The sequence below is a fragment of the Capra hircus genome, chromosome 3 (assembly GCF_001704415.2).
Source record: "Capra hircus breed San Clemente chromosome 3, ASM170441v1, whole genome shotgun sequence".
NCBI classification, from domain to species: domain Eukaryota; kingdom Metazoa; phylum Chordata; class Mammalia; order Artiodactyla; family Bovidae; genus Capra; species Capra hircus.
Window position 1 is genome coordinate 40,927,223 of NC_030810.1, and position 16,980 is coordinate 40,944,202.

At 39.8% G+C, this 16,980-nt stretch overlaps 1 protein-coding gene across 3 annotated transcripts in view; it reads left to right on the forward strand.

Moving 5' to 3' along the window:
- DNAJC6 (DnaJ heat shock protein family (Hsp40) member C6) overlaps positions 1-16,980 on the forward strand; it is a 170,729-nt gene that overhangs the window by 113,638 nt on the left and 40,111 nt on the right. For all 3 annotated transcript variants that reach the window (XM_018045207.1, XM_013962777.2, XM_005678307.2), the window contains exons 5-7: positions 10,294-10,416; positions 15,833-15,966; positions 16,613-16,807. In XM_018045207.1, the coding sequence (XP_017900696.1) occupies positions 10,294-10,416; positions 15,833-15,966; positions 16,613-16,807 (452 nt within the window). The remainder of the gene's footprint in view (positions 1-10,293; positions 10,417-15,832; positions 15,967-16,612; positions 16,808-16,980) is intronic.

A 16,980-nucleotide genomic window follows, 5' to 3' on the forward strand; every position in this document is an offset into this window, starting at 1 on the left:
CAGGAACTTTACATGCAATCTATTATTAATTCCCTCAACAGTCCTCTGAAGTAGATGGAGAAACTGAGGTACAGAGAAGTGGGGTAACAGCCATTTCTCTGGGCTGAGAGTGTTACCTGGAAAACTGATTTATCCTCTCAAGGAGCTTTTGGGACTGGGCAGAGAAAGAGTTCTAGTTTCAGGCTGGTTAAGGAGTGATGAGAGCTGGCTTTGGTTTGAATCTAATGCCAAGTCTAATATTTCTGGCCACTGAATTTGGTTTACTCAGTAAAATAATACGGCTTTTTCTCTCTCAGGAACACTTTCAAATATCTCAACTTAGCCTTTAGCTATGATTGGTTCTGTAGCTGCATCTGGATTTCTGAATAAATAGAAAGGGTTTTTTACACATTGTACCCTGTGAAAGTGAAGTGTTAGTCACTCGGTCATGTCCGACTCTTTGTGACACCACGGACTATAGCTCACCAGGCTCCTCTCCATGGATTTCTCCAGGCAAGAATACTGGAGTGGGTTGCCATTTCCTTCTCCAGGGGATCTTCCCAATCCAAAGATCGAACCCATGTCTCCTGCATTGCAGATGGATTCTTTACTGTCTGAGCCACCAGGGAAGTCCTGTAAAAGTGAAACTTGATTTCAAATATGCAAAATAATACCTGGCTGTGTTTACTCTGCATCAAGGATCTCAGTTTTGATGCCGGAAAGCATTTTGCTGCGAATTTTAGTTGCCATTAATAATCTCTGGGCCTCAGTTTCCTGATCTGTAAAATCTGGAAATTATTCTGTATGCTCTTTTAGACCACTTCCTAGCCTAATGTTCAATAAGATAAGGGAGAATTTTGTGAAGGATTCTCTTTTCTCAGATCCAAATAAGGCAAGAGGTCACCCAGTGGTTCTCAAGATTTAATGTACATCAGAATCTCTTAGAGGGCTTTTAAACATTCAGCAGAGGGGTGTGATGAGAAGTTGCTATGCTCACAACTTCCTGGATACTCCTTCTGCTGTTGCCCTGGGGACCACTCTCTAAGAAGCACTGACAAAACTGTTCTCAAGTGGTTTGCTCTTAATTCCTATTCTATAACAGATTTTAAATGCAGCTCTTTAAAATTTCACTATAATTAACTGCCCTTCCAACTCTCATTCCATCTATTACCTTATTGAGAGCAAGTAAATTAGCATCCACAAAAATGTGGGTAGATATTTTATTTCTAATTCAACAAATCTTATGAATTGATCTTTTCGGTTTAAAAACTCAGTGCCATCATTTTCTTTCTTCTTTGTTTTTATTGAAGTATAGTTGATTTGCAGTGTTGTGCCAGTCTCTGCTTTATAGCAAAGTGACTCAGTTATACACAAAATACTATTATTTTAATAATTGAAGGACCATGAAACATCCTGCATAATATTCCATAGAGATTTTATTTCATCTTGAAATATTTGTGATAGTCTGGAAAATTTTCCCTCTGGAAGTAAATAAAGATATAATATCACTATAGAAGTATTCATGCATATTAATATATGCATATATGATTATGCATATATATATATATGATTTATAAAAGCAATCTCTATAAAGATATTTAAAGAAAGGCATCAATTAGTATAAGCACATATTTTGTGACCAGACTTAGCAGTCTTACCAAAGGAACCAGAAACTGAACGTGGAACACCTGCCTTGGGCTGTTCTCACTTGCCCTCAAAGAGCAGTTCAGTTCAGTCGCTCAGTCATGTCCTACTCTTTGCAACCCCATGGACTGCAGCATGCCAGGCCTCCCTGTCCATCACCAACTCCCAGAGCCTGCTCAAACTCATGTCCATCGAGTCAGTGATGCCATCCAACCATCTCATCCTCTGTCATCCCCTTCTCCCCCTGCCTTCAATCTTCCAGCATCAGGGTCTTTTCCAGTGAGTCAGTTCTTCGCATCAGGTGGCCAAAGTATTGGAGTTTCAGCTTCAACATCAGTCCTTCCAATGAATATTTAGGACTGATTTCCTTTAGGATGGACTGGTTGGATCTCCTTGCATTCCAAGGGACTCTCAAGAGTCTTCTCCAACACCACAGTTCAAGAGCATCAATTCTTTTGCACTCAACTTTCTTTATAGTCCAGCTTTCACATCCATACATGACTACTGGAAAAACCATAGCTTTGACTAGATGGTCCTTTGTTGGCAAGGTAATGTCTCTGCTTTTTAATATGCTGTCTAAGTTTGTCATAGCTTTTCTTCCAAGGAGCAAGAGTCTTTTAATTTCATGGCTGCAGTCACCATCTGCAGTGATTTTAGAGCCCCCCCCCAAAATAAAGTCTCTCACTGTTTCCACTGTTTCCTCATCTATTTGCCATGAAGTGATGGGACTGCATGCCATGATCTTCATTTTCTGAATGTTGAGTTTTAAGCCAGCTCTTTCACTCTCCTCTTTCACTTTCATCAAGAGGCTTCTCAGTTCCTCTTCACTTTCTGCCATAAAGGTGGTATCATCTGCGTATCTGAGGTTATTGATATTTCCCCCAGCCATCTTGATTCCATCTTGTGCTTCATCCAGCCCAGCATTTCACATGATGTATTCTGCATAGAAGTTAAATAAGCAGGATGACAATATACAGCCTTGACATACTCCTTTCCCAATTTAGAACCAGTTTGTTGTTCCGTGTCTGGTTCTAATTGCTGCCTCTTGACCTGCATACAGATTTCTCAGAAGGAAGGTAGGTAAGGTGGTTTAGTATTCCCATCTCTAAGAATTTTCCACAGTTTGTTGTGGTCTACACAGTCAAAGGCTTTGGCATAGTCAGTAATGCAGAAGTAGATGGTTTTCTGGAACTCTCTTGCTTTTTTGATGATCCAGCAGACGTTGGCAATTTGATCTCTGGCTCCTATGCCTTTTCTAAATCCGGCTTGTACATCCAGAAGTTCTCGGTTCATGCCTCGGTTCAGGCCTCACTTGGAGAATTTTGAGCATTACTTTGCTAGTCTGTGAGATGAGTGCAATTGTGCAGTAGTTTGAGCATTCTTTGGCATTGCCTTTCTTTGGGATTGGAATGAAAACTGACCTTTTCCAGTCCTGTGGCCGCTGCTGAGTTTTCCAAATTTGCTGGCGTATTGAGTGCAGCACTTTAACAGTATCATCTTTTAGGACTTGAAATAGCTCAGCTGGAATTCCACCACCTCCACTAAGCTTTGTTCGTAGTGATGCTTCCTAAGGCCCACTTGACTTCGGACTCCAGGAGGTCTGGCTCTAGGTGAGTGATCACACCATTGTGGTTATCCGGGTCAAAGAGCAGAGAGCATGTTTTTTTATTTGCTGCCTAGAGTAATGCCTGGCCTGGCTAGGAAAGGTTTCTCAGATGATCAAATGTGCCAAGTATTGTTGAATACGTAGATATCGAATAAAAGTTTGATTCTTGTTCTCAAGGCACCTCAGCCTAGTTGGAGAAAGAAGCCAGGATGTTCTCAAGACAAATGGAAATAATATTTACAATACATAGTGAGGAAGTTTAGTGAAGGGAGATAGTAGTGAGAGCTGGACCCCAAAGCATGAGTAAATCTCATCTAGGTGAAAGGAGTGGGGTTATTTTGTTTCCATGCAAACTGTAGAGGGTGTCTTACCCGTCTCTTCATGATCTGGCCTCTGTGCTCTCTAGCTCATCTTTCACTGTTCTTCATGTCCTGAGAACCCATGCTCCCACCAGGGGAGACACATTGTCTCATCCACGAGCTGCTCCCACTCCCTGACAGGCCACCCATTCCACAGCCCCACTCTTCCGAGGATTTCTCCATGCCAATTCCAGTTCTTTCCCCTAAAAGACAGAACTGTACTACATCATTACCCTCTTTACAGATGGTCCCAGAACTCCACCGAATGAACTAGACCCTCTGACTTCACTCAACCCTCAGGTGCATCTCAGGAAGACAGTCCCACAGCCTTAGAATTTTCAGCATAGCTCTGCTTTTGATAGGTCTGTATCTCTTTCTAATTCCCTAATCCTTTCTCTTCCCAACACTAACACTACAAGCTGATTTGCATCACATTGTTGCATGACTTAGAAACGTGTTCTTGGTTCTCCTCTTCCTGTCTTCAAGGACTGAAATCATTTTCTTCTCCTTCCAGACCAGTGGAGGGCTAGGTCTGCAATTAAGTCTTATTTCACTAAATGTAGATGGCCAAGGCTTCCTTGGATACCACTGTTGGAAGAGACCAAACACAAGACCACTTTTGTGTAGGGGCTCACATGAATGGAGCTCTGTCTATGTCTCTGTACCTTGAATCCTGAACTCAGCTGTTTTACCTTTTTATTATGTGATGTGTGTTTGGAGATCAAGATGGTGATGACAGAGACAGGCTGTTTCTAGGATGACTTTATTTTGCTGAGGGGCATCATTGTTTATTTTGATTAACTTTTATGCTTAGAAACCACATGGGTTGACAGGAATCATATGAAATAATTAAATAGCAGTTTCTTAGTATTTGCATATGTAGATATGTATGAAAGTGTTAGTTGCTCAGCTGTGTCCGACTCTTTGTGACCCCATCCGCAGAATATTAAAATAGGACTCTGTGTTTAGTTTCCGTTTTAGCAGAGGATTTGACTCAAAACAAAGCATAGCCGATAGCTCTGCATTCATAGTGTTAGAATTCCTATTCAGGACTGCAGAGGAGGTGTTGAATGTCAATTTTTTGCCTTTTCTTAGCCAGTATCCACCTTGAGGAAATAAAAGTCATGCTTTTGACAGTGGAGTCTTGGAGACCAGTGAGATGCATCATCTAAACCAGATGTTCTGAATCTAAGTTAAATAGACAAGAATCCATTGTATATTTTGATTCATGCATGGACTTCAGAGTTTAACTATGTATTTTTCACTCCTATTTTTTCTTTATTATGATAGAAGACATATAACATAAACATACCATTTTAGACATTTGTAAGGGTACAATTCAGCAGCATTAAACACACTCATAATAGTGTATAATCATCACCAGTATCTATACCCAAACCTTTTTCATCATCCCCCAAATATACACTGTACTCATTCACTCTGAGTGAGTGTATGTGTACGTGCACTGGTTCCATTTCTGCACAGAAGTTTTGTAACTATGTCCTAGAGTTTCAGGAACCACTGCTTTACACATTTCTTGGTGTTATTGTTGGCAATAAATGGAAAAGTGGATGAATGGCCAGCAAATCTAGGCTGCCCTAAAGTTCTTACATCCTGATAATGCAAATGTAAGTGCCCCTTTGAGCCTCCTTCTCCCTCTGTGCAACCAGGAAGGAGTAAGCTGAAGGAGCCCAGCTAGTAACATAGAAAAGATAAACCCAGCTGGTTCTTTTAGAATCTTATTTTATTTCCACCATTTCTAAATGGTATAATCTTATAGAATTTCTTCCTCTTTGCAAATAATTTAATTTTAGGAAAATATATGATCAAGTTGGGTTTCTTAAAAGGTTTGTGATTTTTTTTGAAGGTCACCTATTTTTCCTTTCTCCTTCCAGAACTCACTAAAGAGGTCACCATAGCTCCTAGTTGTTTCTCTCCTGGTTTTCTGGATGGTGAGGGGAGTTGGCCACAGAGGAGTGACTTTATATTCATCTCTCCTCTGTCGCTGTGCACCAGTGTAAGGGTAGGAAATAATGGGGCAGAAAAATGCCCCTGGCCTGGGAGCCGGAGAACCTGAAAGTCCCACATTCTAGTTCTGCAGCCCTCAGTGACTTGACTGTCTTATTAACCTTGGTAAAAAAAAAGCCCCCATGTGGTGCCATAACTGCCTCAGAAATGTATGGAACTGTAGTTAATAATCATCAGACAGTGTACACATTTTTATTATTTTTTACTGAGGTGAAATTCATATGATGTGCACAAAAATTATCCTAGAGTCACATCTCAACTCTTCTTGGGTAAGTCACTTCACGTCATCTAAAACTCATCCTCCTGTAGTAAGTAGAGATGACAATAAGGATTTCCATCTCAAATACTTAGAATATTTTTCTGTAGGTGTGCTATAAGGAATACATTTGAAGCAGTGTCTGGCTTAGAGTAAACCTTCAGTAAGGGGAAGCTATAATCACCATTACTAATAATAAAATGCCAAATAAGCAATTGCCTGAAGTACCTCTGTCCTCCAAAAATGGAATCAGGTTCTTAAAACACTGGATATGACTCTTCAGTCTGATTCTCTATAGCATCTTTTGCTCTTATGCTCAGCAAATGGGATGCTTCTGTCATCTCCTCTCTTGCCTGGGGAGACAGAAAGATGAAAACCGAATAGCATTCAGCCCTGTGCTGCTCTGGCCTCCTTTCCCTCCAGGTGGTATCATGGAGCCTGTAATCCATATGGCGTTCTCTGCTGTCTGCTACTACGGGAGGGGTTCAGAGAGACTGGAGGCAGCATGATGAAGTGTCACCTGCCCAAGGATTGTGCTTATCGTACAAAGCTGTGAACCTCACAAAGCTACGAAAACCTCTTGCAGTGATTGATTTTGTTTAAAAAGAAAAAAATTTTTTTTGCCTTAATGTTTTTCCCCTTTAGACAGAGCACATGCTTTTAAAAAATTCTAATTGTATGTTTGTCTAATGGTGTATAATTATATATCAAGTAAATATGTAATTATGGAGTACTTTAAATTAATATTATTTACTTGATTGATTTAATGATTCTGAACAATTGGTGTATTGTGCTAAGAACAATTTAGCCAGCTTTTAGCTGAGGCTCATTATAGATACTGACATTTCGTATTTGTAGGGGTGACATATAATTTCTAAGAGGTTTAAAAATGCTGCCTGAATACTGTTTGAGAAAATAAATTTTCTACATTTTTACATAGTCATAATCTAAAAATACAACAAAATTGATTCAACATTGCTTCTTCAAGATCTTTTACATACAGACAAAGATAAATCATGTTATAAGAAGCGATTACCATATGGGGTTCCTTCCTTGGTTCTTTCATTCATTTGTTCACTCAGCAAATGCCTACTGAGTGCCTACCATTGGGCTAGCATGTGGACTCTGTACTTGGGTTACAAAAACAAAAAATGGTCTATCTTCTCCTGGAGCTTAGTGTCTAAATGGGGAGATAGATGTAAATAGTTAATTTGAATATGGCTTGTCAGTTAGCTGGCACTTACTGTGTTTATGTCATGCTCTTTAAGTCTTACAACTGCCTTGTAATGCCCAGTTTTACTTCACACACAAGAGACTTAAGTCTTGGAGAGGTTAGCAACTTGCCAAAGGTTAATTAGGTAGTAAGTTGTAAAGCTAAGCCCAACCTGTGGGCTTCACTATGTTGCTGTGCTGATCAGGATGACTAAGCATTTCTGCCTGTGAGTGTTAAGAGAAACTGTCAGAGACAGGAGAACGCTTGAACTTGGGCTTTGTATTCTGAATAGAAATTTTCCAAGGGAAGGAAAAACATTGCAGACAGATAGGAAGCAGCTTGTATAAGTATACATTTTGCAATTCCTCTGATGGCAAATCTTTTCTTCCCAATTATTCTGTTTTTAATCATTATTTCCATACCTTGAGAACACATCAATGGGGAATCTCTTTGAGAATAAAGAATGGGCCAGAAACAGCCCCAAATCATATTAGGTGAAAGGGGCAAGCTTTATGGAGTTTAAATTGACAGAGGCTCAACACTGGCTACCCTGGGTTGTTTGGTAGCTTTGTTAGGCATTTCATCTATTTTGTTTAATGAATTGCACCTGTCTTTCCCAAAGGTCTAAGATAATTAACCACCTGGCAGGTCCCCCGATGCCACCTACAATCATTTTACAGGAAAAAAAGTTACAAAATAACCAAAAAGAATGGGATTTTTGGCATCCATAGAGAGAGAAACTCTGTTTGGTTTTGGGTGTCAACTCTAGACAGCACAGATAATTTCCCACCTATATTTTGACTAGTTACTATATGGTTACTAGAAAAGCGTGAACCAAACAGATTATTCCTGCCTCTCCTTCCCTACCATTAAATATAAAGAATTTGGGATGTTTGGGTTTTCTTAGACCAGTGTTGTTAGTGTTGCAGAGCACTTTTTGATGACACATCTGTAAAAGCCTGTTCCTTTGACCAGAATTCCAGTCTTAATAATGGCACCTCCCATCCTTTTATCCAGCCATTCAGGCTGGAAATCTGGCAGTCATTTTTATCTCCTCCCCCTGCACATCACCGTCTACACTCATGCACTGCCACCCTCCGATCGATCACTAAGTCTTGTATACAGGCATTCCACTTCCTGTCTATTTTTTGAATTCCTTAAGTCTTTGTGTGTCCCACTACCACTCATCTAGCTTAAGCCACTATCGTTTCTTACTTAGATTCCACTTACAGCCATCTGACTGTTCTCTCTGACTGTGTCTTTTGTCATCTATATCCTTTCTTCATACTGAAATCTAATAAGAGTCACTTTCCTTCTTAAATATTTCTCTCAGTTCTGAACAAGGCCTTGTATGATCTGACCCTTCAGTCTAAACTTTTGCCCAAAAGGGTTTTTTTGATTTTTTTCAAACATAGTTTGCTCTATCTGACCTTAAGGATTTGCACTACAATTACCTGATAAAATAATAATAATAATAGTGATAGCCAGTATTTGTTGATCATTTTGTGTGTGTCAAATACTGAGCTAAGCCTTTGAAATACAATCTCATGTAGTAGCCACAATCCTATGAGGTAGATAGGTGATTAGCATTCACAATATTTTATGGAGAAAGGATTAGAGAGGTTATTAAAGAAAAGTGAAGGTGTTAGTCATTGAGCCATGTCCAACTCTCCTCAGCCCATAGAGCTCTCCATAGGTAAGAATACTGGAGTGGGTTGCCATGCCCTCCTCCAGGGGATCTTCTTGACCTGGGGATCAAACCCAGGTCTCCTGCATTACATGCCGATCCTTTACCATCTGAGCCACCAGGAAAGCCCAGAGAGGTCATTGTGAAAGTGAAAGTAGCTCGGTCATGTCCGACTCTTTGCCACCCCATGAACTGGAGGCCTCCAGGCTTCTCTGTTTTCATGAGTTTGCCTAAATCTAAGTTTTTCCTACCAAGACTCATGCCTAGAATTCTGAGGCAAATAACACTTTCAGCCAGTATACTGTTGTAGCAGAGTGACTTACATTCAGAAGACCTTGCTTGTAGTCCTGGTGCTAACCAGTGGTATGAGTTTAGATAAGACAACCTCTGAGAGTCAGTCTTCTCTTTTGCAAAATGGGAATCGTATTAGTACCCATCTTACATGATTTTTCAGATCAGAGCCAAGCAGAATTCTACAGATGTAGTCAGTGTTCTATAATGTGCTGAGTGATTGCATGTGTTAAATGAATGAAAATGCCAGATACCACCCCCATTAAGTTGTGGGTTCCTTCATTACTTAGCCGTTAAAAAGAATTCATTTGAATCAGTTCTGATGAGATGGATGAAACTGGAGCCGATTATACAGAGTGAAGTAAGCCAGAAAGAAAAACACCAATACAGTATACTAACACATATATATGGAATTTAGGAAGATGGCAATGACGACCCTGTATGCAAGACAGGAAAAAAGACATAGATGTGTATAACGGACTTTTGGACTCAGAGGGAGAGGGAGAGAGTGGGATGATTTGGGAGAATGGGAATTCTAACATGTATACTGTCATGTAAGAATTGAATCGCCAGTCCATGTCTGACGTAGGGTGCAGCTTGCTTGGGGCTGGTGCATGGGGATGACCCAGAGAGATGTTGTGGGGAGGGAGGTGGGAGGGGGGTTCATGTTTGGGAACGCATGTAAGAATTAAAGATTTTAAAATTTAAAAAATAAAAAAATTAAAAAAAATAAAAATGAAGAAAAATAAATTATGAAAAAAAAAAAGAAAGAAATAAGACCCCTGAAAAAGCCTATCTTTGGCTTACTCAGCAGCGCTTTTTCATGTTTTCACTTTTATCCGCTTGGATAAAATTAAGGATAGTGCAGGATTTATAATGTAACCCTATAATTAAGCATCTAGTAGGCAGATCAAAACGTTTTATACTAAATAAAAGTTAAATTCAGTGTAACCCCACAGAAGTTTTAAAAATCCAAATAGGTAGTTTAAATCATCCAGTTTAATTTAAAATGTATTTCAAACTGTGTTTTCATACCAATTACTGAAACAGTATTTTTAAAGTAAAAAAAAATTACAGGACTAAACTCTTCTGTGTTTGGACCCTGTTCCCAACTCTTCCCGCTGTGTTGAAAGAGGATGTAGTGTCATTTCCAGAAGTTGTTTGGTGTGATACCTGCTCCTGGAGAGGGAGTTGCTTGGAAATTCATTCCTTTCTGCTGTGTTCCTTTAGGTCTCAGAATGCAGTTGGCCCATCAGGCAGGCCCCCAGCCTGCACAACCTCTTTGCTGTGTGTCGGAATATGTATAACTGGCTACTGCAGAATCCCAAAAACGTCTGTGTTGTCCACTGCTTGGTGAGTAACCTTTTCATGTTGCTGATGTGGCTGTCGTTTGTGCTGGTTTGGTTTGGTCAAATACAAATGGCCTTATATAGACTAGTGAACAGGTAATGCTTATATTGAATAAACATTTATTAAGAACCTCCTTAGGGATTACATGATGTAAGGGTTATAAACGAGGGGAACACATTGTTCTTGCCTTAAAACTCGAATGCCAGTGAGAGAGGCAGATATGCATACAACCCCCATAACACAGAGCCTCTGAAATATGCTATTACTAATATAAAAGAGGTCGAAACAAGAGCTATGGATGCCCAGGCAAAAATGCCAGAGTTTTGGGTGAATAGAATTGACATAAGCATATTGGAATATTTTATTCTCTTACCTTTATGTTTGAATAAAAACAAAATTAAAAGACATCTATGCCCTTGTATGCAGTCACATAGATTGACGATATTTTATAGCAGTTCTAGTGGGACTGATGATTTTTCTGACCACTGACCTCCTAGAATCCCTTTACTCAACCTTTCCTCTGGAGGTCTTTTGTGTATTGCTTTAAACTCAACTTTAGGTAAAATCTTTTTTCACAATATGGACATTTGATTATATATCTAAATATCTTTGGTGGCATTTAATGTACTGCATCATCAGGACCTGGTGACCTGCCTGTTTTCCCACTAGACTATAAGCATCTTGTGGGCAAGAACTGTGCCTTTTTTACCTTTGTATCCCAGGTACAAAAGATATGAATAAGTGATGGACTATGTGAAGAAAGGAGCACAAAAATGAAATCTGAGCATAAATATTAGAACTATTCATTATGTTGATAAACTTTAGGGTATATATTTTGCTATAATCTTAGTTGATGATTTTTCCCCTCTTTCTTAAGAGCAGTTGGCTAAAAAAGGGAAGAAAGCTGAGAACATTTTTTCTTCTTTTCATTTCACATCCCCAAAGTCTTGGAATAAAGGAAAAACACTTGGTGTTCATAGCAGTTTAATGTGAAAGGCTGAAGGGTTTTCCTTTTAGAGGCAGAACAGATTGTTTAAGAGACAGATTGTTTTAGAGACTAAGCAGCCTTTAGGTACTTTGGTGATTTTTCTCTTCACTTAGAAACTTTCTAAACGTTCAACAAGCCTAGGTCTGGTGGCTTTGTAAGGGGAGATGGCTAGAGAGAGACCAGAGGCTCCCAGTTCTGATAAAAACCCAATGAAAGAAGGAAAAAAAAGAGGCAGACAAAGAGTTAAGACCCTATAGTTTGCTCTCTAGGCTTTCATGTGGTGGACACGCATGAGTTGGAAGTCTGCACTGAGTCTTCGGAAATGGAATTGAAGCTGGAAGCACTAATTTTTATTCTATATACTCCTTTTTTTATTATTATTAAAAATGAACACATGGACTTCGTTTGTGACACAGTGGATAAGAATCTGCCTGCCAATGCAGAGGACATGGGTTCCATTCCCCAGCCCAGGAAGATCTCATGTGCCGCAGAACTTAGTTAGTTCAGCTAAGCCCGTGAACCAAAACTACTAAGCCTGCGCTCCACAAGGGAAGCCACTGCAATGAGAAACCCTCTTGCCACAACTAGAGGAAGCCTGAGCAAAGCAATGAGGACCCGGCACAGTCAAAAATAAATAAATAATTAAAACTTAAAAGCATGTGTTTGTCTTTTAATTAAAAACAAAAAAAAACTAATAAAACTTTTAAAAAGACCTGGATAGCAGATAAAGGGAGTGAACCCATGTCTAAGAGCCATGAACCTGTTAAAAGAGTGTCAGTTCAGTTCAGTCGCTCAGTCATGTCCGACTGTTTGCGACCCCATGAATCGCAGCACGCCAGGCCTCCCTGTCCATCACCAACTCCCGGAGTTCACTCAGACTCACTTCCATCGAGTCCATGATGCCATCCAGCCATCTCATCCTGGGTCGTCCCCTTCTCCTCCTGCTCCCAATCCCTCCCAGTATCAAGAGTCTTTTCCAATGAGTCAACTCTTCGCATGAGGTGGCCAAAGTACTGGAGTTTCAGCTTTAGCATCATTCCTTCCAAAGAAATCCCAGGGCTGATCTCCTTCAGAATGGACTGGCTGGATCTCCTTGCAGTCCAAGGCACTCTCAAGAGTCTTCTCCAACACCGCAGTTCAAAAGTATCAATTCTTTGGCGCTCAGCTTTCTTCACAGTCCAATTCTCACACCCATACATGACCACAGGAAAAACCATAGCCTTGACTAGACGGACCTTAGTTGGCAAAGTAATATCTCTGCTTTTGAATATACTACCTAGGTTGGTCATAACTTTTCTTCCAAGGAGTAAGCGTCTTTTAATTTCATGGCTGCAGTCACCATCTGCAGTGATTTTGCAGCCCCCCAAAATAAAGTCTGACACTGTTTCTACTGTTTCCCCATCTATTTCCCATGAAGTGATGGGACCGGATGCCATGATCTTCGTTTTCTGAATGTTGAGCTTTAAGCCAACTTTTTCACTCTCCTCTTTCACTTTCATCAAGAGGCTTTTTAGCTCCTCTTCACTTTCTGCCATAAGGGTGGTGTTATCTGCATATCTCAGGTTATTGATATTTCTCCCAGCAATCTTGATTCCAGCTTGTGTTTCTTCCAGTCCAGCGTTTCTCATGATGTACTCTGCATAGAAGTTAAATAAGCAGGGTGACAGTATACAGCCTTGACGTACTCCTTTTCCTATATGGAACCAGTCTGTTGTTCCATGTCCAGTTCTAACTGTTGCTTCCTGACCTGCATACAGATTTCTCAAGAGGCAGGTTAGGTGGTCTTGTATTCCCATCTCTTTCAGAATTTTCCACAGTTTATTGTGATCCACACAGTCAAAGGCTTTGGCATAGTCAAGAAAGCAGAAATAGATGTTTTTCTGGAACTCTCTTGCTTTTTCCGTGAACCAGTGGATGTTGGCAATTTGATCTCTGATTCCTCTGCCTTTTCTAAAAGCAGCTTGAACATTAGGGAGTTCATGGTTCACGTATTGCTGAAGCCTGGCTTGGAGAATTTTGAGCATTACTTTACTAGCATGTGAGATGAGTGCAATTGTGCAGTAGTTTGAGCATTCTTTTGCATTGCCTTTCTTTGGGATTGGAATGAAAACTGACCTTTTCCAGTCCTGTGGCCACTGCTGAGTTTTCCAAAGTTGCTGGCATATTGAGTGCAGCACTTTCACAGCATCATCTTTCAGGATTTGAAACAGCTCCACTGGAATTCCATCACCTCCACTAGCTTTGTTCGTAGTGATGCTCTCTAAGGCCCACTTGACTTCACATTCCAAGATGTCTGGCTCTGGATTAGTGATCACATCATCATGATTATCTGGGTCGTGAAGATCTTTTTTGTACAGTTCTTGTCAGGAAAGCTAAATTCTAAAATTCTAGAATTAAGATTGAGAAATGTGTCTTTTACTGTCCTTGGAGTAAGGACAGCAGCAAATACTTGAGGCACACAGTGAAACTGTCAGTCCTTCATTCTGTTCCTCCATCAGGGGAGCAGATGTCAAAGCTAGAAAGGGACGGACGATGATAATTAAGACAAAGCTGAGAGGTAGTGGGATAGTAAAATTGCATCACAGTACTTAAAAATAATCCTCTCTCTAGACTTAAAATATGTGACAGAATGCTAAAAGCACTTGGAAAAGCAAATATGGGTTCCTTATATGTTATCAGGAAACAGGAAAAAGAGTGCCAGGCAGGCAAGGCAAGGAACTTTTTTCCCCAAAAGATGGAGGAGTTGATCTTGAAAAGTTATAGACTGGTGAGCCTGATGGTGATTCAAGGTGAAATTCTAATACAATTTTTGCATAGATAATTTTAAACTCTTAGAATAAAGAAGTCCACGTTGATTCATTATAAACATATATGTCAAAGCAACTGAACTTCTGGAATAAGACTAATAGATTAGTAGAGATATTTTCCTATTTCTTATGTTCAAGATGGAAAAATTGGGGCTAAATTGTTATACATTTAGTAAAAAATTGGCTGAATATTGCTTCCAAAGAAAGGTGATTAATGGATCAGCATCTTCCCAGGAAAAGGTTGCATTTGGTTGTCCTTTCAATTAACAACTTTGAAAATGTGGAGAAAAGCTTATCAGCTTTCTCAGGCTGGGAAGGTCACATAATGAATCTGGATCTTAGAAGTTTTGCAGGTTAATAGAAACCACTAATGTGAAATTAAATACAGGATAAATGTAAAGTCCTGAATTCTGGTTCTTAAAGATTAAGTGTATTTATCTACTATCACATCATCTGAAAAAGGGCTCACAGTTCTACTGGGTGGAAAGATCAATAACAGCTTATGGGATGATTTAGCTTGCATTTAGTTTAGTGTGGGGCTATGTTAATAAAAGCATAGTGTTCTTACCACATGAAGGAAGATGGTATTTCCTCTCTAGTTTGGTCAGAACACATCTTAAATCTTGCATTTCACATCTGGACAGCACATTTAAGGCTGTTGTTTTTAAACTGGAGTCTGTTCAGAGGAAGTCCATCAAATGATGATATCTCTTAAAATGGAACATCAAATGAGGAAGAATTGTAGGGATGGTGTGGTAGTCAGGACACACACAGAAATAATGTCTTACCAGTTCTCTGGGCACCTCTTAGCCTGATCAAGTTGACACGTAAAATTAACCATCACAGATCAAGCGTGTTTTCAACCTGGAAAATAGAAGAGTTGATTGAGAGCATTTCAAATATGTGAAGGGTTGTCCTGAGGAGAAAGGAGTAGGTTTCCTCTTTGTCCTGACAGAAGGAAGAACGAGGATCATTGAGTGGAATACATTGCACTTTCAACATGCTCAGTATACGGAAGAGCTTTGAATTCTCCCTGAAACAGGATGATCCCTGTCACTTAGAGTACTCTAGAAGAAGCTGGCTTACCATCTGTCAGGGATGCTCCTGCATGCATTTCTTTACCGAGCATGGGTGAATCACGTGAAGCTTTATTTTAAATCGATCTGGGAACATACTTTGGATAAAATGTACACAAGGCATAGTCCAAAAAGAAGTATTTGCCTAACCTGAGAACTCTTTACCTTCACCCTAAACTGAGAGACCTTAACTGTTAGTTCTCATCCTTCCAGTCCAAAGTTACTTTGAAGACTAGATAATTTTTCAGTAAGTAAGTACAAATAAAATTTGTATTGCTGGGTTTCTTAGGTTAGCAGAGTCAATCATATCCTAAGAACAAGCCTTCCCTTGCTGCTCTGTGATTTAAATAATTGGAACAGATTTTGGTTTTCAAGTGAACAATTTTGAATGGATGAGTACCTCCAATTAAGTTTTCTCTCCTCCACATCTACCCCCCACCCCCACCCCCCGCCAGACTTCCCACCCTTTTAATTGCACTGCAGCCTCTCAGTGCTGAGTTGCCTGACTGGCCCATATTTGTGACAAGTTTATACATTTTCTTTGATAGGATGGACGGGCAGCATCATCGATTCTGGTTGGTGCTATGTTCATTTTCTGTAATCTCTACTCTACTCCTGGCCCAGCCGTTCGATTGCTCTATGCAAAGCGACCAGGAATTGGACTTTCACCATCCCACAGGAGGTAAAGTCAGCTCTATGCAGGGTTGGCGCAGGCATGGCCTAACTAGTATCATGTCTGTAAAAAAGAGAAAGATCTTTAAATAACTGACATATTATGTTCTCTTTAGTCTGAGTGTCTTGTTTCTCTTATTTACATTGTATCTTCTTGCTTCCTTTTGGATTAAAAATTGCTTCTGGAGACTTCCCTGGTGGTTCACTGGTTAAGAATCCCTGCCTCCATTGCAGGAGGCATAGCTTCGATCCCTGGTAGGGGAATAAGATCCCGCATGTCATACAGTATGGCCAAAAGACTAAAAAAATTGCTTCTGATGATAAATGCTGACTTTTCCCCCAAAGCCTGCCTTCAGCTGATAATAAATTTAATCTGCTAGATCAAATATTGAGCTAGTGTAAAGCTCCCATAAGCTTTTTTCATTTAATAAATATCCCACTATGAGATCTTTGGAGGGAAGTGCAGCAGTGTCATTAGATAAAAGCTTTCCTAAATTATTGGCAGCATTTCTCTTTTGCCAGTTAACGTTTAAGGGCTAACACAGTAAATTTTTTACTGTAGGTTAATAATGTATGAGAATAAACTTTATAGCAAATTGATCGCTTATTTCTTCTGGTGTTGTCGGCACCAACAGAATGTCAGTCTTGTGTTTTAGGTACCTGGGCTACATGTGTGACCTCCTAGCAGACAAACCCTACCGCCCTCACTTCAAGCCTCTCACAATTAAGTCGATCACTGTCAGTCCAGTTCCTTTTTTCAACAAACAAAGAAATGGATGTCGCCCTTACTGTGATGTACTGATTGGAGAAACCAAAATATATACAACCTGTGCAGATTTTGAACGAATGAAGTAAGTCGTGATGCCTTTCTTCATTTCTCCTTGTGAACTGCTCCATTCCTGTGTAAGCTGGATCCTATTCTTCCTTTGAGGACTGTATCATTGTGAAATGGCTGGTAATTAAAAAAAATGTTCAACATAGGTGGTAATCATAGAAAAGCACAGTTAAATCAAAGGATGCTGTA